Here is a 24,952-nt window from a genome sequence, read left to right on the forward strand (position 1 = left end):
ACTGTCAGAGGGTCAGTACTGAGGGAGTGCTGCACTGTCAGAGGGTCAGTGCTGAGGGAGTGCCGCACTGTCAGAGGGTCAGTACTGAGGGAGTGCCGCACTGTCAGAGGGTCAGTACTGAGGGAGTGCTGCACTGTCAGAGGGTCAGTACTGAGGGAGCACCGCACTGTCAGAGGGTCAATACTGAGGAAGCGCCGCACTGTCAGAGGGTCAGTGCTGAGGGAGTGCCGCACTGTCGGAGGGTCAGTACTGAGGGAGTGCCGCACTGTCAGAGGGTCAGTACTGAGGGAGTGCCGCACTGTCAGAGGGTCAGTACTGAGGGAGTGCTGCACTGTCAGAGGGTCAGTACTGAGGGAGCACCGCACTGTCAGAGGGTCAATACTGAGGAAGCGCCGCACTGTCAGAGGGTCAGTGCTGAGGGAGTGCCGCACTGTCAGAGGGTCAGTACTGAGGGAGTGCCGCACTGTCAGAGGGTCAGTGCTGAGGGAGTGCTGCACTGTCAGAGGGTCAGTACTGAGGGAGTGCTGCACTGTCAGAGGGAAGGTACTGAGGGAGTGCTGCACTGTCAGAGGGTCAGTACTGAGGGAGTGCTGCACTGTCAGAGGGTCAGTACTGAGGGAGTGCTGCACTGTCAGAGGGTCAGTACTGAGGGAGTGCCGCACTGTCAGAGGGTCAGTACTGAGGGAGTGCCGCACTGTCAGAGGGTCAGTACTGAGGGAGTGCCGCACTGTCAGAGGGTCAGTACTGAGGGAGTGCTGCACTGTCAGAGGGTCAGTACTGAGGGAGTGCCGCACTGTCAGAGGGTCAGTACTGAGGGAGTGCCGCACTGTCGGAGGGTCAGTGCTGAGGGAGTGCTGCACTGTCAGAGGGTCAGTACTGAGGGAGTGCCGCACTGTCAGAGGGTCAGTACTGAGGGAGTGCCGCACTGTCAGAGGGTCAGTACTGAGGGAGTGCTGCACTGTCAGAGGGTCAGTGCTGAGGGAGTGCCGCACTGTCAGAGGGTCAGTACTGAGGGAGTGCTGCACTGTCAGAGGGTCAGTACTGAGGGAGCGCCGCACTGTCAGAGGGTCAGTACTGAGGGAGTGCTGCACTGTCAGAGGGTCAGTCCTGAGGGAGTGCCGCACTGTCAGAGGGTCAGTGCTGAGGGAGTGCTGCACTGTCAGAGGGTCAGTACTGAGGGAGTGCCGCACTGTCAGAGGGTCAGTACTGAGGGAGTGCTGCACTGTCAGAGGGTCAGTACTGAGGGAGCACCACACTGTCAGAGGGTCAGTACTGAGGGAGTGCCACACTGTCAGAGGGTCAGTACTGAGGGAGTGCCGCACTGTCAGAGGGTCAGTGCTGAGGGAGTGCAGCACTGTCAGAGGGTCAGTACTGAGGGAGTGCCGCACTGTCAGAGGGTCAGTACTGAGGGAGTGCCGCACTGTCAAAGGGTCAGTACTGAGGGAGTGCCGCACTGTCAGAGGGTCAGTACTGAGGAAGCACCGCACTGTCAGAGGGTCAGTACTGAGGGAGTGCCACACTGTCAGAGGGTCAGTACTGAGGAAGCGCCGCACTGTCAGAGGGTCAGTACTTAGGGAGTGCCGCACTGTCAGAGGGTCAGTGCTGAGGGAGTGCTGCACTGTCAGAGGGTCAGTACTGAGAGAGTGCCGCACTGTCAGAGAGTCAGTACTGAGGGAGTGCCGCACTGTCAGAGGGTCAGTACTGAGGGAGTGCCGCACTGTCAGAGGGTCAGTACTGAGGGAGTGCTGCACTGTCAGAGGGTCAGTGCTGAGGAAGCGCCGCACTGTCAGAGAGTCAGTACTGAGGGAGTGCTGCACTGTCAGAGGGTCAGTACTGAGGGAGTGCCGCACTGTCAGAGGGTCAGTACTGAGGGAGTGCTGCACTGTCAGAGGGTCAGTACTGAGGGAGTGCTGCACTGTCAGAGGGTCAGTGCTGAGGGAGTGCCGCCCTGTCAGAGAGTCAGTACTGAGGGAGTGCCGCATTGTCAGAGGGTCAGTACTGAGGGAGTGCTGCACTGTCAGAGGGTCAGTACTGGGGGAGTGCCACACTGTCAGAGGGTCAGTACTGAGGGAGTGTTGCACTGTCAGAGGGTCAGTACTGAGGGAGTGCTGCACTGTCAGAGGGTCAGTACTGAGGGAGTGCCGCACTGTCAGAGGGTCAGTACTGAGGAAGCGCCGCACTGTCAGAGGGTCAGTACTGAGGGAGTGCTGCACTGTCAGAGGGTCAGTACTGAGGGAGTGCCGCACTGTCAGAGGGTCAGTACTGAGGAAGCGCCGCACTGTCAGAGTGTCAGTGCTGTGGGAGTGCCTCACTGTCAGAGGGTCAGTACTGAGGGAGTGCTGCACTGTCAGAGGGTCAGTACTGAGGGAGTGCCGCACTGTCAGAGGGTCAGTACTGAGGAAGCGCCGCACTGTCAGAGGGTCAGTACTGAGGGAGTGCCTCACTGTCAGAGGGTCAGTACTGAGGGAGTGCTGCACTGTCAGAGGGTCAGTACTGAGGGAGTGCCGCACTGTCAGAGGGTCAGTACTGAGGGAGTGCTGCACTGTCAGAGGGTCAGTACTGAGGGAGTGCCGCACTGTCAGAGGGTCAGTACTGAGGGAGCGCCGCACTGTCAGAGGGTCAGTGCTGAGGGAGTGCTGCACTGTCGGAGGGTCAGTACTGAGGGAGCGCCGCACTGTCAGAGGGTCAGTGCTGAGGAAGTGCCGCACTGTCAGAGGGTCAGTACTGAGGAAGCGCCGCACTGTCAGAGGGTCAGTACTGAGGGAGTGCCGCACTGTCAGAGGGTCAGTACTGAGGGAGTGCCGCACTGTCAGAGGGTCAGTACTGAGGGAGTGCTGCACTGTCAGAGGGTCAGTACTGAGGGAGTGCCGCACTGTCAGAGGGTCAGTGCTGAGGGAGTGCTGCACTGTCAGAGGGTCAGTACTGAGGGAGTGCTGCACTGTCAGAGGGTCAGTACTGAGGGAGTGCCGCACTGTCAGAGGGTCAGTACTGAGGGAGTGCTGCACTGTCAGAGGGTCAGTACTGAGGGAGTGCCGCACTGTCAGAGGGTCAGTACTGAGGGAGTGCTGCACTGTCAGAGGGTCAGTACTGAGGGAGTGCCGCACTGTCAGAGAGTCAGTGCTGAGGGAGTGCTGCACTGTCAGAGGGTCAGTACTGAGGGAGTGCTGCACTGTCAGAGGGTCAGTACTGAGGGAGTGCTGCACTGTCAGAGGGTCAGTACTGAGGGAGTGCTGCACTGTCAGAGGGTCAGTACTGAGGGAGTGCTACACTGTCAGAGGGTCAGTGCTGAGGAAGCGCCGCACTGTCAGAGGGTCAGTACTGAGGGAGTGCCGCACTGTCAGAGGGTCAGTACCGAGGGAGTGCCGCACTGTCAGAGGGTCAGTACTGAGGGAGTGCTGCACTGTCAGAGGGTCAGTACTGAGGGAGTGCTGCACTGTCAGAGGGTCAGTACTGAGGGAGTGCCGCACTGTCAGAGGGTCAGTACTGAGGGAGTGCCGCATTGTCAGAGGGTCAGTACTGAGGGAGTGCTGCACTGTCAGAGGGTCAGTACTGAGGGAGTGCTACACTGTCAGAGGGTCAGTGCTGAGGAAGCGCCGCACTGTCAGAGGGTCAGTACTGAGGGAGTGCTACACTGTCAGAGGGTCAGTGCTGAGGAAGCGCCGCACTGTCAGAGGGTCAGTACTGAGGGAGTGCTGCACTGTCGGAGGGTCAGTACTGAGGGAGTGCTGCACTGTCAGAGGGTCAGTACTGAGGGAGTGCCGCACTGTCAGAGGGTCAGTACTGAGGGAGTGCTGCACTGTCAGAGGGTCAGTGCTGAGGGAGTGCCGCCCTGTCAGAGAGTCAGTACTGAGGGAGTGCTGCACTGTCAAAGGGTCAGTACTGAGGGAGTGCCGCACTGTCAGAGGGTCAGTACTGAGGAAGTGCCGCACTGTCAGAGGGTCAGTACTGAGGGAGTGTCGCACTGTCAGAGAGTCAGTGCTGAGGGAGCGCCGCACTGTCGGAGGGTCGGCGCCGAGGGAGTGCCGCACTGTCAGAGGGTCAGTACTGAGGAAGCGCTGCACTGTCAGAGAGTCAGTGCTGAGGGAGCGCCGCACTGTCGGAGGGTCGGCGCCGAGGGAGCGCCGCACTGTCGGAGGGTCGGCGCCGAGGGAGCGCCGCACTGTTGGAGGGTGAGTTACATACAGAAGGTGTTTGGGAGGGGCTGTCTTTCCAACGAGATCCTAAACCCAAGCTCTGCCTCCTCAGGCTCCTGTGGTGTTTTTTTTGAAGAGCAGTGGGGAAGTCTGCCTGGTGTCCCGGATAACATCTGCCCCTCAATCAAGGTCAAAGCCATGATAACCTGCTTCTTAACACATTACTGACCGCGTTAGTGAATTACAAACTGAACTCTTGGCAGAATACTGTCTGTGAATCTTGTGTGGCTGAGGAGGAAGGTGTGCCTTGGTTAGACCATCACTTAATCATTTAAAATGAGGGCAAATAGGCCAGTCCTATGAAACCTGTTTGTATTGGGCCGCTATGTTGCACCAGCATCATTCGGAGGCATCTGACCTTTACGCCTTCCAACACCACTTACCCTTTGTGAGGCCTGGATTAAGTTCTGGAGGGATCTCAACATCTGGAATATAATTTCTTCGCCATCACATGGCATCATTAGTGGAGATGATGGCACACAGAAGAGGTATTAGAAATCCTTCAGAAGATGAAGATAGATAAGTCCCCTGGGCCGGATGGGATTTATCCTCGGATCCTCTGGGAAGCCAGGGAGGAGATTGCCGAGCCTTTGGCATTGATCTTTAACTCATCATTGTCTACAGGAATAGTGCCAGGCGACTGGAGGATAGCAAATGTGGTTCCCCTGTTCAAGAACGGGAGTAGAGACAACCCTGGGAATTATAGACCAGTGCGCCTTACCTCAGTTGTTGGTAAAGTGTTGGAAAAGGTTATAAGGAATAGGATTTATAATCATCTAGAAAAGAATAAATTGATTAGGGATAGTCAGCACAGTTTTGTGAAGGGTAGGTCGTGCCTCACAAACCTTACTGAGTTCTTTGAGAAGGTGACCAAACAGGTAGATGAGGGTAAACCGGTTGATGTGGTGTATATAGATTTCAGCAAGGCGTTCGATAAGGTTCCCCACAATAGGCTATTGTACAAAATGCAGAGGAATGGAATTGTGGGAGATATAGCAGTTTGGATCGGAAATTGGCTTGCTGAAAGAAGACAGAGGGTGGTGGTTGATGGGAAATGTTCATCCTGGAGTCCAGTTACTAGTGGTGTACCGCAAGGGTCGGTGTTGGGTCCACTGTTGTTTGTCATTTTTATAAATGACTTGGATGAGGGTGTAGAAGGATGGGTTAGTAAATTTGCAGATGACACTAAGATCAGTGGACTTGTGGATAGTGACGAAGGATGCTGTAGGTTGCAGAGAGACATAGATAAGCTGCAGAGCTGGGCTGAGAGGTGGCAAATGGAGTTTAATGCAGACAAGTGTGAGGTGATGCCCTTTGGTAGGAGTAACCAGAAGGCAAAGTACTGGGCTAATGGTAAGATTCTTGGTAGTGTAGATGAGCAGAGAGATCTCAGTGTACATGTGCACAGATCCTTGAAAGTTGCCACCCAGGTTGACAGGGCTGTTAAGAAGGCATACAGTGTTTTAGCTTTTATTAATAGAGGGATCGAGTTCCGGAACCAAGAGGATATGGTGAAGCTGTACAAAACTCTGGTGCGGCCGCACTTGGAGTATTGTGTACAGTTCTGGTCACCGCATTATAAGAAGGATGTGGAAGCTTTGGAAAGGGTGCAGAGGAGATTTACTAGGATGTTGCCTGGTATGGAGGGAAGGTCTTACGAGGAAAGGCTCAGGGACTTGAGGCTGTTTTCATTAGAGAGAAGAAGGTTGAGAGGTGACTTAATAGAAACATATAAAATAATTTGAGGGTTAGATAGGGTGGATAGGGAGAGCCTTTTTCCTAGGATGGTGACGGCGAGCATGAGGGGGCATAACTTTAAATCAAGAGGTGAAAGATATAGGACAGATGTCAGAGGTGGTTTCTTTACTCAGAGAGTAGTAAGGGAATGGAACGCTTTGCCTGCAACGGTAGTAGATTCGTCAACTTTAAGTACATTTAAGTCGTCATTGGATAAGCATATGGACGTACATGGAATAGTGTAGGTTAGATGGGCTTGAGATCGGTATGACAGGTCGGCACAACATCGAGGGCCGAAGGGCCTGTACTGTGCTGTAATGTTCTATGTTCTCTGTTCTAACCTGTGGGATTACCATGTGCTTGGGTTCTGTTCAAGGGGCATTGGCCACTCTCTGAACCTGCGCTTAAATAGCACCCGCCCCATCCCTCCCACGTCAGGCCTGGTGCCCAGCAGCAAATTGTCTGCCTGGAGCTATTCTACCCTGTAAGTTGGCATCATTTTGCAGTACTCTGCATCCAGCAGGGTCCTGGAGGGAGAGAGAGGAGCTGCCTTCATCAATCCATCAGTGTGTTTTTAATCAAACTGTGACAGTCAGGGACAGGCCACTTCTCACACTGACCGATGTCAGTTTGAAAATGAACACCTGACCCCAGCATCAGTTACCAGCTGTGAAAAAGTTTCTCAAACTTCCACCCAGTTTTATGCTTCGAGGGTTCTCCTGAAGGATGTTCCCAATGCCCAGGGAGTCCAGAACTTGGGGGGCGGTCACAGTCTAAGAATACAGGGTAGGCCATTTAGGACAGAATGAGGAGAAATGCCTTCACCTGGACAGTCTCTGGATGTCTCTGTCACAGAAAGCGTTGAAGCCCAAACATTGACTTCTCCTTGAAAACATTCAGATACTGTCCTTAGGGCTAGAGGGATCAAAGGGTGGGGCAGAAGCGGGAACAGGGAACCCTGAGTTGAATGATCGGCCATGATGGAGCAGGCTTGCGGGGCTGAAAAGCATGCTCCTCCTCTTTTCTCTGTCTCTCCCTTCACCCTTGAAAGGTCTGGCTCTAGGTTTTAGGTTATGATCCCTCACTCTTTACTCTGCAAATAGTTGCAATTGTTTCACTCTTTCTGTGCATTCCTGTTCATGCTGTCACCGTTCCCAGGACTATTTCCACTTCATCCATCTCTCACCATATCTCGGTTCAACTGCTGAAGCCCTCATTCACGTCTTTATCATGTCCAGACAGAAGGACCCCTGTGCTCTCTGGTCGACCTTGCATCTTCCACCATCTAGATCTGCTGTGCCAAGCCTTAGGCACAGTTTGCTAATTTATACCCTGTGCACACAGACTCCCAGTCTGACACTACCTCATGTCCCTTTGCAATCCCAATCATATCGTGTTGCCTTTGTGCTCAGCAGAGCAGACCAATTTTCTCCTCTTTCACACCTAATGTTTGCACCTACCTTGCATCTCTATCACTCCTTCACCACTCCCTTTTGTTTTTTGATCTGGCCATCCTCACCATCAGCCCGACATTGCCCTAAGCTCTGGAATCCTCTTGCTGAAAATCCCAGTCTCTTTCCTTTTCTTGAGCCACTCTCTAAAACCTGTTTCTTGGACCAATCTTTGCCATTCCCTCCCCTGCTGTATCTTCCCAAGCAAGGCTCAGTGTCTATTCCTTTAGTCAGGCTATTGTGAGTCATCTTAACGTGGAGATGCTGGTGTTGAGCTGGGCTTGGGGGGTCGGGGGGGAACAAAGTCATAGGTCATAGGAACACCAGGTTATAGTCCAATGGGGTTATTTGAAAACACAAGCCAAGCCCAGCTGCTTCCTCAGGTGAAGTGAGAAAGGAGCAGTGCTCAAAAAGCTTGAGATTTCAAGTACCCCTGTTGGAACTGTAACCTGGTGCCACGTGATTTCTGATATTAATCATCTTTGCCCATCTTGTCAGGCTAAAGCCGTGTGATTGTCGTTGAGATTGTCTGGAAGTCTCCTTGCACTCACCGTTCTGTTTTGGTTCTTGTCTAAAAGGGGAACCGAGAGGAAGGTGAAGCAGATCTAGCCCGTGCCATGGAGGATGCGAAGGTAACGAATCCATTGGGTCAAACATTATGTGCCTGAAGACAAAGGGGTGGGTGGGAGATGAAACCCACGCTTGGATTTAACAAGCAGCAGTTATCACCCATTCCCTCCACAGCCTGGTGCACTGGGCAACATCGCCTTACCCGTGACTGCCCCAAACATCTTGGGAATGTGCCAGCCTCTTGGAGGTGCCATTAGCGCACAAAGCAAGTGGCTAGGGGCCTCTGAGACTGTCCTAGGGCCTACAGAAAATAAACATTCATCTCTCAATGCAGGTATTCTCAAAATCACAGAAGGGTTTTAATAAAAATGGTGAGTGCTTCTGGAATTAATTTTGCCTTGAATGCATTTGTTTGTTAATTGCAAAAGTATTGGACGAAGGAATATATATTTCATTGATTGTGAAGTTGTGGGTCGGGGGCAGAGTTGGGGGAGACATCCTGAGGGTGTGAAAGGCACCACATAAATGCCGGCCTTTCTTTCAAGGATTTAGTGTGATTTTCAACTTGTCCTTTCCTGTGTCCCGATGGACTACATCGTGATGCGGAAAAGCCCGAACGACGCAGGCCAGAATGATTAATATAACAACCTGGCTCACTGCACTCAGAAGGCTGTTGGTTCAGGTTCAAGTCCCGCTCCTGCTTAAGCAGCAAATGAAGGTTAACACTCCCAGTGTGTGGAACTGTGGGAATGCTGCACAGTCCGAGGTGTCACCTTTCAGCTGAGAGATTACACCAGGCCTTCCCTGCTCCCTCCGCTGAATGTAAAGATCTCCCGGTTCTGGCAGAGTCATAGAGCTGTACAGCATGGAAACAGACCCTTCGGTCTAACCTGTCCACGCCGACCAGATATTTTAAATTAATCTAATCCCATTTGGCCCATATCCCTCTAAACCCTTCCTATTCATGTACCCATCCAGATGCTTTTTAAATGTTGCAATTGTACGAAGAGGTTGCCCCTTAGACCCCTTTTAAATCTTTTGCCCCTCTCACCTTAAACCTCGATGTTGGTGGGATGTACAAATTGTTATGTTACACATAAAGCAGCTGTTCGTTGATTGGCTGAGTATCTCGTTTCGAGGTTGTATTTTTAAGTACAACACTTTTTTTAACGTGCAACGTAGAACATGAGCCTGGAGAACTTTAGGATTTGGCCAGCTGCATCTGCAGTTGATGGAATGCATTGAGCTGTTCTGTCTTCTCTCTATAGCCATCCTGTATAGTGGACGCTGTGATCTCCCAGCACTCTCAGATGCATGAATGGGTCCCAGATGAGAGAGAACTTGCCATCACAGTCCCGCCCTGCCCTTGTCCTGCCATTGAAACTGTTCAGTTTCAGGAGGTGCCTGGTCTCAGTTAACAATTTCATTTGAACAATCAGAATGAAATAGCACAGAAGAAGGCCATTTGGCCCATTGTGTTTGTGCCAGCTCTTTGGAAGAGCTATCCCAGACCACTTTGCACTCTCCCCACATTGGCCTACAAATGCTTTCTTTCCAACTGCTTATCTAATTCGCCTTTTGAAATATATTCATGATTCTGCTGTTACCACCCTCTCAGTTGGACCCTTCTAGATAACTACTTGGTGCTGTTTTATATAAAAAATAACTCCTCATCTGGTCCTGTCTGGTTCTTTTGCTTGTTACTTTCAATGGGTGTCTCCTGGTTTTCACCAATCGGTATCATTTCTATATATTTAACTCTCTCAAAGTGGGAGCAGCTAGCTAGGAAACAGAGTCCCACTATAGGTGACAGCTTTTGGAGAGGGACAACACAGTGTGGAGCTGGGTGAACACAGCAGGCCAGGCAGCATCAGAGGAGCAGGAAAGCTGACGTTTTGGGTCGGGAACAAACACAAAGTTGCTGGAAAAGCTCAGCAGGTCTGGCAGCTTCTGTGAAGGAAAAAACTGAGTTAACATTTCGAGTCGGGTGACCCTTCCTCAGAACAGTTTCTAAGGAAGGGTCACTGGACCCGAAATGTTAACTCTGATTTTTTCCTTCACAGAAGCTGCCAGACCGGCTGAGCTTTTCCAGCAACTTTGTTTTTGTTCCTGCTTTTTTTCCCTCAGCTCTTTCGGTTTTTATTTTGGGCCGGGACCCTTCTTCAGGGGGTCCCGACCCAAAATGTCAACTTTCCTGCCCCTCTGATGCTGCCTGGCCTGCTGTGTTCCTCCAGCTCCACACTGTGTTATCTCTGACTCCACCACCTGCAGTTCTTGCTATATCTGAACTGTCAGGCAATTCTGTGCTGTTTGGGTGTCCAATCTCTCTTATGTTCTTATTGACAAGCCAATGCTAATGTGACAGAGGAACAAAAACTCTCTTTTCTTTCTCTTACTATGCAAACCATGTCAGCTTATATCAGATTACCTGGTAAGTCTCTGTAAAGCATCCCTGCTGTGTTACTGCTGACAGCCTTCCTTCGTGGTCAGCAGGCTGTCAGTGTTTAAATAAAGGACGCTTCTTGACTTGTTTCTCAATGTAGATGTTGTGTTTTTAATTCAGTCTCGTCTACTCCCTGCACAAAACTTCCCGGAAGCAATAAGATTCATGAATTGCTCTCTGTCAGAAAATTCAAGTGGTTTGACCTGACTGTTGATTTTTGACGTTAGTAATTCCCATTTGTGTTGGTGTCTGGCACAGCCTTAAGTTACAGTGATAACAAAGTGTGGAGCTGGATGAACACAGCAGGCCAAGCAGCATCTCAGAAGCACAAAAGCTGACGTTTCGGGCCTAGACCCTTCATCAGAGAGGGGGATGGGGAGAGGGTTCTGAAATAAATAGGGAGAGAGGGGGAGGCGGAGCGAAGAAGGATAGAGGAGGAAATAGGTGGAGAGGAGGGTATGGGTGAGGAGGTAGGGAGGGGATAGGTCAGTCCAGGGAGGACGGACGTGTCAAGGCGGGATGAGGTTAGTAGGTAGGAAATGGAGGTGCAGCTGAGGTGGGAGGAAGGGATAGGTGAGAGGAAGAACAGGTTAGAAAGGCGGGGATGAGCTGGGCTGGTTTTGGGATGCATTGGGGGGAGGGGACAAGCTGGGCTGGTTTTGGGATGTGGTGGGGGGAGGGGACGAGCTGGGCTTGTTTTGGGATGCAGTGGGGGGAGGGGAGATTTTGAAGCTGGTGAAATCCACCTTGATACCATTGGGCTGCAGGGTTCCCAAGCGGAATATGAGTTGCTGTTCCTGCAACCTTCGGGTGGCATCATTGTGGCACTGCAGGAGGCCCATGATGGACATGTCATCTAAAGAATGGGAGGGGGAGTGGAAATGGTTTGCGACTGGGAGGTGCAGTTGTTTATTGCGAACCGAGCGGAGGTGTTCTGCAAAGCGGTCCCCAAGCCTCCGCTTGGTTTCCCCAATGTAGAGGAAGCCACACCGTGTACAGCGGATGCAGTATACCACATTGGCAGATGTGCAGGTGAACATCTACTTGATGTGGAAAGTCATCTTGGGGCCTGGGATGGGGGTGAGGGAGGAGGTGTGGGGGCAAGTGTAGCACTTCCTGCAGTTGCAGGGGAAAGTGCCGGGTGTGGTGGGGTTGGAGGGGAGTGTAGAGCGGACAAGGGAGTCACGGAGAGAGTGGTCTCTCCGGAAAGCAGACAGGGGTGGGGATGGAAAAATGTCTTTAGTGGTGGGGTCAGATTGTAGATGGCAGACGTGTTGGAGGATGATGCGTTGTGTCCGGAGGTTGGTAGGGTGGTGTGTGAGAACGAGGGGGATCCTCTTGGGGCGGTTGTGGCGGGGGCGGGGTGTGAGGGATGAGGTGCGGGAAATGCGGGAGACTCGGTCGAGGGTATTCTCGACCACTGCGGGGGGGAAGTTGCAGTCCTTGAAGAACAAGGACATCTGGGATGTACGGGAGTGGAATGACACATCCTGGGAACAGATGAAGCAGAGGCGAAGGAATTGGGAACAGGGGATGGAATTTTTGCAGGAAGGTGGGTGGGAGGAGGTGTATTTCAGGTAGCTGTGGGAGTCGGTGAGCGTGAAATGGACATTGGTTTCCAGGTGGTTGCCTGAGATGGAGACTGAGAGGTCTAGGAAGGTGAGGGATGTGCTGGAGATGGCCCAGGTGAACTGAAGGTTGGGGTGGAAGGTGTTAGTGAAGTGGATGAACTGTTCGAGCTCCTCTTGGGAGCACGAGGCGGCGCCAATATGTTAGAGTGGGGCTGGACCAAGGTCTCGATTTGATAACAAGTGATGTGGATCAGGGGGAATGGTGATGATATCAGTCTGGGCTCCCATCTCCCGAGTCCATGGATTGTGGACTCAAATCCCAATCCAATGCAAAATCCAGGCTAATCCTGATGGTCTGACCAAGAGGCACAGAATAGCAAAATTCGATATACAGCAAACATTAACTCCTCCATTAACAGCTGTAACTATACATCAGAAAGTGTAGCAGCAGACAGCTCTGGGACAATGTAAAGTCACGACAGATTTCTTTCTCTAGAGTGCTGTTGGAGGATATAATATAGGACGCAGTATTTAAAGAGTTGGAGAAGTTGACACAGCCCTGGTCATGGGGTGGCTCGGTGGCTCAGCGGTTCGCCATGCTGCCCCGTGGCACCGGGGAACTGCGCCACATTCCTCGGCCAACTGTCTGTGTGGAGTTTGCACATTCTCCCTGTGTCTATGTGGGTTTCCTCCCACAGTCCAAAGATGTGCGGGATAGCTGGATTGGCCGTGGGGAATGGGTTGGTGGTGGGTGGGATGCTCTTTGGAGGGTTGGTGCGAACCCGATGGACTGAGTGGCGTGTTTCCACACTGTAGGGATTCTGTGAAGCTGCTGTGTGAGCGACCACCCCCAACCTTCCTGCGTTGCTCCGAAATGAGACCTGTCCTGGGTGCAATGCTGAAAGAGAAAAATCTGACCTGGCATTGAATTTTAATTTCTGTTGCACTTCTGAAGGTGACCGTGTGACACACAAGGGGTGAAAGACTAGAGGGTGGATTGTGTGAGTGAACTGATAGAGAGGAGCCCAGCAGAAAGGACCGAATGGTCTGCCGCTGTGCAGTAAATGTTTTCTAACTCAGTTCCCTTGCTGTGTGATCGTTAGGAACTGTGCGGCTCAACCGACGAGGACTCGGGCTCCATGGAATCAAAGTTCATCAGCATCCTGTGCATGAGGAGCTACCCCCATCTCAGGAGAGGTGAGTGTCCCCCCTCAAACTGCTGCTATGCTTGATAGTATTTTTGTCTCTAATCAGCTTCTGCTCAGCTAGACCTCTCTCTGCCTCTGAGTGAGAGAGCCATGTGCTCAAGCCTTGAGATTGCTCAGGCTGATGCTTCCCAATCTAGGGCTGTTGGAGGTACCTCCTTTCAGATCACATCGAAGATTGAGCCACTTCTTGCTGTCTCGGGTGGATATTAAAGAATTCAAGGCCACACATTAATGAGGAACTAAGGCATTCTCTCAATATACTGACCACTGCTCGTCATTTTCCCCTTCATTCCCCCTGTTTGGCTACTCCTCAGCTACAGCACCCAATCTCTTATCCCATCCCTGATTCTCACCTTCCATGGTCTTCCCACTCATTACCCCACCAAAAACTCTCTGTAAATTCCTCACAGCCTTCGAGCCAGCATGGTGGCTCAGTGGTTAGCACTGCTGCCTCACCGCGCCAGGGTCACAGGTTCGATTCCAGCCTCGGGCGTCTGTGCAAACTCCACACAGACATTCTCCCCGTGTCTGCGTGGATTTCCTCCGGGTTCCTCCCACAGTCCAACGATGTGCAGGCTGGGTGGGTTGGCTGTGCTAAATTGCCCGTAGTGTTCGGGGATTTGCAGGTTAGTTGGATTTGCCATGGCAAATGTGGGGTTACAGGAAGGGCATCTGGGTGGGATGCCCTTCAGAGGGTTGGTGCAAACTTGATGGGCTGACTGGTCTCTTTCCATAGTTGGGATTCTGTGCTCCTCTTGTGCAGCCCCAGTTTTCATCACTATGCCTTTATCTGCCAGCTCCCCATCACTCAAACTCCTTGCCTAAACCTCTCCTCCTCTCTTCAGAGATTTTCCTTAAAACCTCCCCAACTTGTCTTCCAACCTCCTGAAACGGTCTCACTTTGTGTGATTTATCCTCCTTTGAATCTTGTTGCGATGTTTTGTCATGTTACAGACAGTCATGACTCGAACTTTATTTTGAGTTTGGCTGGTAGCTGTTGAGCTCTGATTGGCTACACTGTGTTTTCCTGCAGTTTTCCAAGATTACATCAAACTCACCAACAGAGATATTGAGCAGACCATCAAGAATGATATTTCTGGAGACCTGAGGAATGCACTGATTGCTATCGGTGAGTCTGTACAGCTCATTCGAAACAAAAGAAACAGTGCTCATCTGCATGTAGGTACACACGCGTACCCTCAAACATGTCCACACTCAAATACATAGCATGCATGTGTACACACATACATGTACCTACATGTTTATACACACGTGTGCACATACAAATACACACATGCACATACAGATGCACTTCTTGATCTGTATGTCCTTGTTTATTATGATCTGCCTGTACTGCACACAAAACAAACCTTTTCACTGCGCTTAGGTACATGTGACAACAACAAATCAAATCAAATCAGATGCACATGTTTGCATATGAACATACAGACACACACATGCATATACAAAAACACACATGTATACATGCAGAACCCCCTCTAACTCTGAGCCTGAATCCTGTTTTATCCCATCTGTCCCTACCAGACCCCCCCCCCATGCACAATGTCAACTCTTGAAGCCCCTCCCTGACCAACCGCTGGTGATTTTGCTTACAAAGGCACTGACAAACATCCAAACCCTCACTCCTTCCCCCACTGGTCACAGACTCGTACAGCTTACCCAAATGACCATGAGCTGTGTGAGACCAGGGCTCCCCAACTCCATATTCCTGCTTTTCTCCCTGCCACTGTTTCTCTCTCTCTCCCACATTCCCAAGCTTGTATTACTTCGTCAGAAATTTCTACTGATTCTCCTTCAGTTCGTGCAAACTGCAGATCTTCAGTAACGACTTGTGATGAGGCATTCCATGTCCCATGAACTCTTTAAACTTCGAGTCTTCCTCCCACTCTGCTTTCTCACATTCAGTTCCTGTCTGGTGTCTCACTGTGTGTTTTTGTTCCCTCTTTAACCCTGTCGTCTCATTAAGGCTGTTATTTATTACTCTATGACTAAAATCCTCTGTGAAAATGACTGGTGTGAATGGGAATTAGGTTCTTAAATTATCCGGGGTAATTCCAGAATTATTTCTACAAGTTCCCTTGTAAAGAGTGAGTCAGCAATGCCGTCAGGAAGTAAACAGACCGTGGACACCATCTCTCTCTCTCTCTCTTTCTTTCTCTCTCTCTGTCACCCGCACACCGTCTGTCTCTCTCTTTCTTTCTCCATCACACACTCTTTCTCTTTCCCTATCTCTTTCTTTCCTTATCTCTCGCACACTCCTTTCTATCTCCTTTTTTCTTTCTTTCTTGCGCACTTTCTCTCGTTGTTACTCTCTCATTCTCTCTCTCTCTCTTTTTGTCACACATTCTATCTCTTTCTTTCTTCCTCTCTATCTCTCTCTTTCTCTCTGTCTCTCTTTTTCTTTCTCTCTCTGATGCACACTTTCTCTCTCTTCTTTCTCTATCTGTTTCTTTCTCTCTGTATTTCTTTTTTTCTTTGCCACTCACACACACTTTCTTTTTCTCCTCTATCTCCTTTCTTTCTCTCTCTTCCTCTCTTTCTCTGTCTCTCTCTCTCTCTTTCTCTCTCCCTCTCTCTTTCTCGCCTTTTTCTTCTCTCTCTCCCTTTTTTCTCTCTCTCTCTCCTTCTCCCACTTTTCTCTCCCTTTTTCTCTCTCTCTCCTCTCACTTTTTTCTCTCTCTCCTTCTTCTACTTTTCTCTCTCTCTCTTTCTCTCCCTCCCTTTTTCTCTCTCTCCCTCTCTCTCTTTCTGTCTCTCTGTCTTTCTCTCTCTCTCTCTTTCTCTCTCTTTTTTCTCTCTGCCTCTCTATTCTGCCTGCCCCTCCTATTGATGATTTTTGCCCTTTTGTCTCTGTTAGTGTGCCTGTGCCTGTACTATTTTCCTTGGACTCTAACTGCTCCCGTTGTCACTTCCTAGTATCTCCTCTCTGTGTGTTTACATGCGAGTGTGCACATCCTTCCTGAATCCAGCATACTTCCATGAAATGTTGCAACCAAACATCAAAACATGGATTGGTGATAATGGGAACTGCAGATGCTGGAGAATCCAAGATAATAAAATGTGAGACTGGATGAACACAGCAGGCCCAGCAGCATCTCAGGAGCACAAAAGCTGACGTTTCGGGCCTAGACCCTTCATCAGAGGAAAGGTCTAGGCCCGAAACGTCAGCTTTTGTGCTCCTGAGATGCTGCTTGGCCTGCTGTGTTCATCCAGCCTCACAAAACATGGATTGATTTAGTTTTGAACTTGCCCTGCCATTCTAAGCTCATGGCTATTCTATCCCAGGCTTTAACTCCTCTTTCAGGCCAGTGCCTTTCAAAGTCGCAAACCCCTCACATTGCAAACATCTGTCTACATCCTCTTTAAATATTTTCGGACATCTTCACGACAATCTGGGCTGGAGAATTCTAGACAGTCACTACTTTCTGGGAGAAGAAATTCCTTCAGCTCTCAGTTGTGAGTGTCCTGTTATTCTGTATCTATGCCCCCACCCCCGTTTGAGATTCCTCCATTAGTGGAAGTACCTTCTCAATGTCAAGCCCCTTCAAAATCTTGTGTATTTCAATAAGCTCACCCCTCCTTTTACTAAACTCCAAGGCATAAGCCGAGAAATACAGAGAATGGGAGCAGGAGTAGGCCATTCAGCCCCTTAAGCCTGTTCTGCCATTTGTTGTGATCATAGCTGATCACCCATCTCAGGACCGTGTTTCTCCCGTACCCTTTGGCCCTTAAAAAATATATATTTATGTCCTCCTCCCTGAAAAAAGTCAATATTTTGACCGCTAAGTGGATCCAATGTCCAGTACTCACTTCTATGCTTCGCCATTTAGTGCTGGATCTGTAACAGATTTGAGGTGCTGATGGGTTATAATAAAGAGTGTGTTCGGTTCTACCATTGGCAGCTGTGCCTTCAGTGGCATTGGTGCTAAAGTCCAGAACGCCGTCAATGACTCTCCGCCTCGCTTTCTCTTAAACTGCTCCAGTTGATCAAGCTTTGGGGTCATGTGTCCTTCCTTGATTTTGTAGCACTAAAAGCTCTATACAGCCATAGCATCATATCATAATGAAGCTAGAACAAGGCTATGTTGCCTGTTGTGTAATGTCCTGTTTCTGAAGGGGTTAATGTTGATGTCCTGTATTTTGATTCACCCCTGCCCTCTCCAATGCTTGGTCTTGTTTGCAAAGCTGGCATATTTTCCACTGTTCACACCTACCATTAACACCTATGCTTTATCACTATCACTCCTCTACTCCCATTAGCACACCCTTTGGCTGATGGTGTCCTCACCATTTGTTCTAATTGCCCATTCTTCTTTGTCAATATCATAAAAATCATCATTTTACGCTTCCCTTCAGTCCCGAGGAAGGGTCACTGAAGCTCAAAGGTTGACTGTTTTTCTCTCCACAGATGCTGCCTGACTTGCTGAGATTTTGCAACAATTTCTGATTTTGCTTCTCCTCCTCCATTGACCAACAATTGTTTTTCTTAAATTATTTGTTCGTGTCCTGTTTGAAAGCAGCTGTTAAATCTGCTTTCACTGCTCAATCAAAATTCACACTTAATAACCTCAGCTCATATGTTTTCTGATTAAATTTTTGTTGCGTTAAAACGCGGGAAGTGTCCGAGGCAACACAGACTGGATCAAGCCAGATTCAAGTTGTTGTTGTACAAACACTTCTCTGTCTCCTTTTATTCCTAGTTCGCAATGTCAAGAACAAGCCAGCGTTCTTTGCTGAGCGCCTCTACAAATCGATGAAGGTAAATTATCCTTCTTTTGTTAGCCTCGTCTGGGAGAAAAATAGTCTCATCCATTCACCCCACAGCTGTATATGAGTCTTGAGTTGCAGGATTGTGACCCAGTGCCAGTGAAGGAACGGTGATGTATTTCTGAGCCCCGCTGGGGAGTGGCCTGGAGGGGACCTTGCGGGGGTGGTGTCCCCATGGATCTGCTGCCCTTGTCCTTCTTGAGGTGGAAGTGGTTGTTGGCTTGGAAGGAGCCCTGGTGAATTACTGCCATAATTATAGTTATAGTTTGTACAAGCTGTAGCAGGAGAGAAGGAATAGAGAGCTGAAGGGGGGAGAGATCAGGGACAGATCGAGCTGTTTCACTCTGGCTGGTGTTGAGCTTATTGAGGATCTCTGTGATGAAACAAGAAGTGGAATTTGGAGATGGACCAGTGCAAGGGGAGAGCTGTCGCGGAATGGGGGATAGGCCGGTTCAGGGGGTCAGCTGTCGCGGAGCAGGGAATGGGCCAGTGCAGGGGGAGAGCTGTCGAGGGGTGGGGTTGGGCCAGAGCAGGGGGGAGCTCTGTCGCAGGGCAGGGGATGCACTGGTGCGGGAGGAGCCCAGTTGCGAGGTGGGGGGTCGGGCCGGTGCAGGGGAAGTGCTTTTGCGGAGCAGGTATGGGGCCGGTGCAGGGGGAGTGGTGCTGCAGGGCGGGGGGTGGGGCTGGTGCGGGGGGAGCCCCGTCATGGGGCAGGGGTTGGGGCCAGTGCGGGGGGAGCCCTGTCGTGGGGCGGGGGGTGGGTCAGAGCCGTGGATGGGCCAGTGCACGGGGAGCGACGTCAGTTTGTGGGGGAACCGGTGCAGGGGGAGCGACGTCGGGGGGTGGGGGAACCGGTGCAGGGGGAGCGATGTTGAAAGATGAGTGGCTTATGCTAACGAAGAGAGATTGAGCAGTAACCATAAAATACAGCATGGAACCAAATCTTTTCAGCTCAACTCTTCCATGCTGACCAGATTTGCAACAGAGTAGACCAATTGGTCTCGTCCCATTTGGCCCAGATCCCGCTAAACCTTTGCCGTTCCTTTTATTGTCCAAACTTCTCCTGAATGTTATAACTGTACCTACATCTACCACCTTCCTCCTGCCATTCATTCTTCTGTGTGAAAAGGTCCCTTTTTGTATCTTTCTCACCTTAAAATATAGTTTAGGCCTTCACGTCTGGAGTTTGGAAGGTGCCAGGAAATCTAATTGAGGTGCATAAGATGCTAAAAGAGAAATTAGATGTAGAGAGGATGTTTCCTCATGTGGGGCAATCTAGAACGAGAGGCCATGGTTTTAGGATAATAGCTGGCAGAGTTAAAACTGGGATGAGGAGAAATTAGGCAGCCAAACAGGAGGTTGGAAGAATACAGCCAGCCATGCAGCATCTGGAGGAGAGGAGCCGTCATTGTTTCAGGTATTACTGTACCGAAATGTTGACTGCTGCTTTCCTCCAGATAATGCCTGGCCTGCTGTGCTCTTCCCGTCTCCTTTATTTACCTTGGATTCCAGCATCTGTAGTTCTTTTGCCTCTGAGGCGAAGTTACTTCTATCAAAGCGTGAAGAATATGCAGAAATCACTATCCCGAGTGCGGAGGATGCCAAGACGATGGCAAGATGAGGAGAAAATCACATTTTAATTAGTAGTCGGCTGAAGGGTTTTTGGAGAGTAGGCAGAGAAGTGGAGTTGAGGCCGAGATGAGATTAGCCACGATTGTACTGACTGATGGAACAGGCTCGAGAGGCTGAATGGCCTACTGCTGCTCCTGGCTGTTCTGTTCTTGTGTATCGGGAGTGAATCCATGGTGGCAACATGCTGCATCCATCTCTTACCATCTCGCCAGCTGAGCCCCAGCGGAGCACCTGGTCCTGTCTAAATAGCTCTGAGCAGCTGCTGTCTGTCTTTGGTGTTGACTTCAGATTGATGTTACTTTTTAGGGTGCAGGAACAGATGACAAGACCCTGATCAGGATTATGGTGTCTCGGAGTGAAATCGACCTGATGAACATCCGATACGAGTTCAAAGAGATGTATGATGCATCGCTGTACTCCTTCATAGAGGTAAGTGCCCGAGGGGAGCCATCAAACATGAACTCTGTCTCGGCAGAATACGAGGTTGGGAGATCTGGGTGCAGTTCCTCAAAATGATCATACGTTCAGTGAAGAGCTGAGTCTTTGCTGTCAGGGTGTGGCTGGGTTTTCCCTGGCCTGTACCCGCTGACCTGCATTGGTGCCCGTTCCCACTCATGCTTTGATCTTCAAGTTCCCAAACCAGGTCATTTTCCTGGGAGTGAAGACTGAGCGGGGAGGAAGGTAAGTTTCAGATGCCTAGCACAGACACAATGGAGTGGCACGGTGGCTCAGTGGTTAGCACTGCTGCCTCCACAGCGCCAGGAACTCAGGGTTCGAATCCACCCTCAGGTGACTGTCTGTGGGGAGTTTGCACATTCTCCCCGTGTCTGCGTGGGTTTCCTCCGGGTGCTCCGGTTTCCTCCCACAGTCCAAAGATGTGCAGGTTCGGTGGATTGGCCATGCTAAATTGCCCACAGTGTTCAGGGATGTGCAGACTAGGTGGGTCGGTCATGAGTTTTACAGGGATCGAGTAGTGTGGTAGGTCTGGTTGGGATGCTTTTCGGAGGGTTGGTGTAGGGTTGCTGGGCTGAGTGGCCTGCTCCCCATGCTGTAGGGATTCAATAAATGAGCCAAACATCTGAGCTGTAACCATTCAATGTGGTCAGATTCCATATTGTCTAAATTTGTCACCAAGCCATGGGGCATGATCTGTTGGGTCCTATGACCTCAAAGCAAGGCCAAGAGGCAATTTGTCTGGTTCTTAAAGGTGTAGAGAGAGAGAGAGTTTTTGTGAGGGCATTCCAGAGGTTAGGTTCTATACTCGTAGTGTGAAGTAACTGGGGGAACACTGAAAAAACCAGAGTTGGAAAAGCAGAGGTTCTGGCAGGTTAGTGAGAACATTGCGGAGATGTTGGTGGATGGGGTGGTCGTAGGTTTTGGAGGGGCTTTTGTTATTGAGGTTAAGGATTTCAAATCTGAAGTGATAGCCTGGGAATTACAACGATGGGGACAAAAACCGAGGCAGTAAAAGAGCTCTGCAGATATTTGCAATGCGGTCCGTAAACAAATTTGAAGAGTAGGCCAAGCCAAGTGGTTGTGACATTAGTCATTGACCCATTGACAGGTGTCACACCGACAAAGTCATCCCAGGAGCAGCACCACCCCCAGATATTCCTGAGATTGACAGCTTTGAGATTGCATTTGGGACTGGCTGACGATATTTGGCCAAAGTGAAGAAAAAGGGAGTTTGACTGAAGGTTTTCAAAAACCCTTCAGTTACTGCAGAATGCAGCCAGAAACTAAATGGCAACAGAAGCAGAAGCTGGTTGAGGAGGTGAGGTTTATCCAGGGGGCCGTTGTCCGAAATACCAGTGGGAGCAGATTCAATTGGAATAGTTGAATAGATTTGGATAATACTGGGAAAAACAGATGTTTAGAGGCTGATGGGGAAAGAATGAGAGGGAGTGGAACTAATTAGTTAGCTCTTCCCAGAGACACAATGGGTTGAATGGCCCTGCTGCGCAATAAAAGTAAAATTCAATCATCTATCATTACTGGACTGTAGGAATGCTCTCCAATTAGAGAGAGATTCCTGGTGGAAGTTTAACCTGAGGGGACAGGTTTAGAAGTAAGGTGCTTCTTGACAACTTCAGCTGGTGCAGGAATTGAACCTGTGCATTGGCATCTTGTGGCATTGAAAACCAGCTGCCCAGCCAACTGAGCTAACTTACCCCATGCCACCACCATATATTATCCCATCTGTGTCCATGCAGACTTCCATCCAGGAGGCAGGAATCTCTGCAATGGACAATGGGGGCAAGAGATGGTGCGGGCAGGATGGGCCGAATGGAGTTCTTCCCCACCACAATAATTCTGTGAAGAGCGTTCATTTTCCATTTGTTTCCAGGGTGATACATCAGGGGACTACAGCAAGGTTCTGCTGGCGCTGTGCGGTGGTGAAGACTAGGAGACGTCATCCCATTGGACCATGTCGATGCTGTCCTTGACCTTCGGAGAAATAGAGGGCAGAAACCACCGGTATCCACCGCCGAAACGAGGCCGTGATGGGACATTGACGTGTGGAGAGAGTCACCAATCATCCAACATCCCCAGGCAACACCATGTTTGTATCCATCAAAATGCTGAACCATGAGCTGAGGTTGGCAGTCCCAACCCCCTCTTCATCATGAGCAGTCATCCCAGTGAATACATCTTCCATCAGCTCACAATCCAGCCTCTAGGTGTCTGTGTTAAGTGTTGGTCATTACTGAGTCCTGCAGTATAATATGTTCATGTTTCTTTGTGTAGCTCCATGGTTGTCCCTCAGCCCTGGTACTGGAAGGTCTCCCTACCCTCCACCCGTCCACCCCTCCATCCCTCCACCCCTCAAAACCAGTCGCCTCAATGTGGTGGGCACGCTGCCCTGGTACCTCAAAGTTGCCCTGCCCTCAGTGCCGTTTTCACTCTCTCCAAACTCCACGGGATCCCATAGGATCACTGTCAGAATCCTTATTCCTCACTTTCAGAATGTTGCCATGTCACCTTCGACCTCCTCCGGGCAACAATCCCATCTGCCCCGGCTCCTGGTGCTTCAACCTCAGTCTCCCCGCTCCCCTCTCGATCACTCTCACTCCCTGTCTCTGACAATCTCTCACTCTGCTGCCTGAACTCCAACTTTCATGAATATTTCAACCATATTTCAAGCTATTATTTTCAGCCTAGAGCTCTCATTATCAAAAATGGTGTTTGAAGATTTTGAAGATGTATCTTCTGTGCTACGGGGCCGCATTTTCAATTAGACTCGTTTCCACCTTCGCTGCACACCTTCAGGCCCCATTGTTCATTCCCTCCTCCTCCCTCACCCTCTCCATTCCCCACCCCCACTTTCTCCACCTCCCCACTGCCCCCTTCCACCACTCTCTCACTGATTCTCCCACCCTCAGTAAACCAAACCCCATTTGGCCCATTTAATTCACTGTGCTATTCAGTGAAACCCTGCTTGATCCACCAATCCTCAACTGTACTTTCCTGCCTATTTTCCCATAACCTGTGATGGCCTGACTGATTTCCCCCTCGAAACCAAAACCCAGGGATGTACCCAGAGGTATTTAGTTCCAGGTTTAAGCTCAAACAATGGTCATCCCTGGCCCTTGTGATGAATTCCACCCCCTCCCTCCCTCCCAAAGGAGAGATACTAACTCTCTAGACTGCTCTGGGTTGTTAAAAACACAGCTGTGAGGAAAATCATCTGGATGTTGAAAAAGTTAGGACTTTTAGAACAACAAAAAAACAGAAGAGAAGTACAGCACAGGAACAGGCCCTTCAGCCCTCCCCTATTTCCATCTGTAAGTGATAAAGTTAACGGAGGTGAGTGAGGAAAAGGTTTTTGGTGGGTCAAGGAATAGATGGTACCTATGCCCTCCCCCAACACCATTCATCTGAGGGTCAGAATGGAGCACCCTGCCCTGACTCTTGGCATTGAGAAGCACATGGCAGGGGCACAGTATGTCCCCAGCGGGCCAACATTTGCCCATCTCAGCCCCCATTCTCTGTCTTCAGTGCATTCTAATGATTCTTCTCAAGCCCTTCCCTGTGCTACAAACAAGCTTGCGTTATTTTCTTAAAAAAAATTCAATAAAATTGTGAAGGTCCAGAATTTGTCATTCTGTCCTTTTATGAAGTCGATGAGTATAATTTAAGTCCTCAGACGTTTTCCTCCCATTCTCTGGTGGTTGCTCAGGATGAAGGATAACTTGTTCCCGGTCCAGTTGATTGAGCTCTGAGTTGGCTGATGAGTCTAATCTAATGGCAGGCTGTGCCATTCTGGGGCGATGCAGGATTGGGCATGGGATATTGGGTGGATGAGTTGCTTGGAGGCTCCCTCCAACGCCTCTCCCACCCCTGCCCCTTCCCAACAAAAAAGGTGACAGGGAGATGATAGTAGTGGTGGTGGTATTGCTGCCAGACTCTTAATCCGGAGACCCAGGTAATAGGTTCGAATCCTGCCATGGCAGCTGGTGGGGATATAGATATCTCTGGCTGGGCCAGCATTTATTGCCTATTCCTAATTACCCAGAGGGCTTCGTCGTGAATCTAAATAAATAAATAAATCAGGAGTCTAATGGTGTCCATTGTCTATTGTACCATCTGGTTCCTTAGTGTCCTTTCAGGAAGGAAATCTTAGCCAGCTTGGCCTACGTGTGACTTCAGACCCTCAGCAATGTGGTTGACACTTAAATAGCCTCTGGGTAATTAGGGATGGGTAGTAAGTACTGGTCTGGCCAGTGATGGCCACATGCTGTAAATGAATAAAAGTCTTTCCAATTGTTTACTGTCTGCTGAAATGTGCCTTCCCTGTTTTTGTTAAATTGTGGCACTCACTTCGTCAACTGGAGCTAACAAAGATTCTAAGTGGAGAAGAGCAAGTATTTTGCCCTCAAACTTTCTCACTCATAGAAACGTGGATGAGAAAGGTCCTTTGGCCTATCTTGTCTAAGTGAGTCATGAAGCACCCATCTGTTCTAGTCCCATCTTCTAGCACTTGGCCTATAGCCTGGATGATTCAGCGAAGAGTGTTACCCACTGAGTCAAACCTGGTCATATCGATTTGTTTTCTGTGCTGTGAAATACACAGGGAAGGTGATGGCCCAGTGCTCTTAACTGCTAGACTTTACTTGGCTCTGTGGATTAATAATGTTCTGCTGACCTGGGTTCAAATCCTATAATGACAGATGATGATGTTTGGATCCTATGAATATCTGGAATGAAGAGTTGAATGATTCCAATGAAACCATTGTTGATTGTCAGGAAAAACCCATGGGATTCATAAATGCCCTTTAGGAAGGAAATACCTGAGCTACATGTGCCCCAGACCCACAGCAATGTAGGTGACTCCTTACTGCCCTCTGGGTCTGGATGT

The 24,952-nt window shown here is 49.9% G+C and overlaps 1 protein-coding gene across 2 annotated transcripts in view; it reads left to right on the top strand.

Moving 5' to 3' along the window:
- The window catches only part of anxa6 (annexin A6), a 98,695-nt gene extending 74,333 nt beyond the window's left edge, over positions 1-24,362 (top strand). The window contains exons 20-26 of one of the 2 annotated variants that reach the window (XM_059650551.1): positions 7,960-8,013; positions 10,365-10,382; positions 13,069-13,162; positions 14,207-14,302; positions 17,895-17,953; positions 19,900-20,022; positions 21,941-24,362. In XM_059650551.1, the coding sequence (XP_059506534.1) occupies positions 7,960-8,013; positions 10,365-10,382; positions 13,069-13,162; positions 14,207-14,302; positions 17,895-17,953; positions 19,900-20,022; positions 21,941-22,000 (504 nt within the window). In that variant the 3' untranslated portion in view covers positions 22,001-24,362. The remainder of the gene's footprint in view (positions 1-7,959; positions 8,014-10,364; positions 10,383-13,068; positions 13,163-14,206; positions 14,303-17,894; positions 17,954-19,899; positions 20,023-21,940) is intronic. The other variant, XM_059650552.1, reaches the window with a different exon arrangement.
- The last annotated feature ends 590 nt before the right edge of the window (positions 24,363-24,952 follow it).

This window comes from Stegostoma tigrinum, chromosome 13 (assembly GCF_030684315.1).
Source record: "Stegostoma tigrinum isolate sSteTig4 chromosome 13, sSteTig4.hap1, whole genome shotgun sequence".
Lineage (NCBI taxonomy): Eukaryota > Metazoa > Chordata > Chondrichthyes > Orectolobiformes > Stegostomatidae > Stegostoma > Stegostoma tigrinum.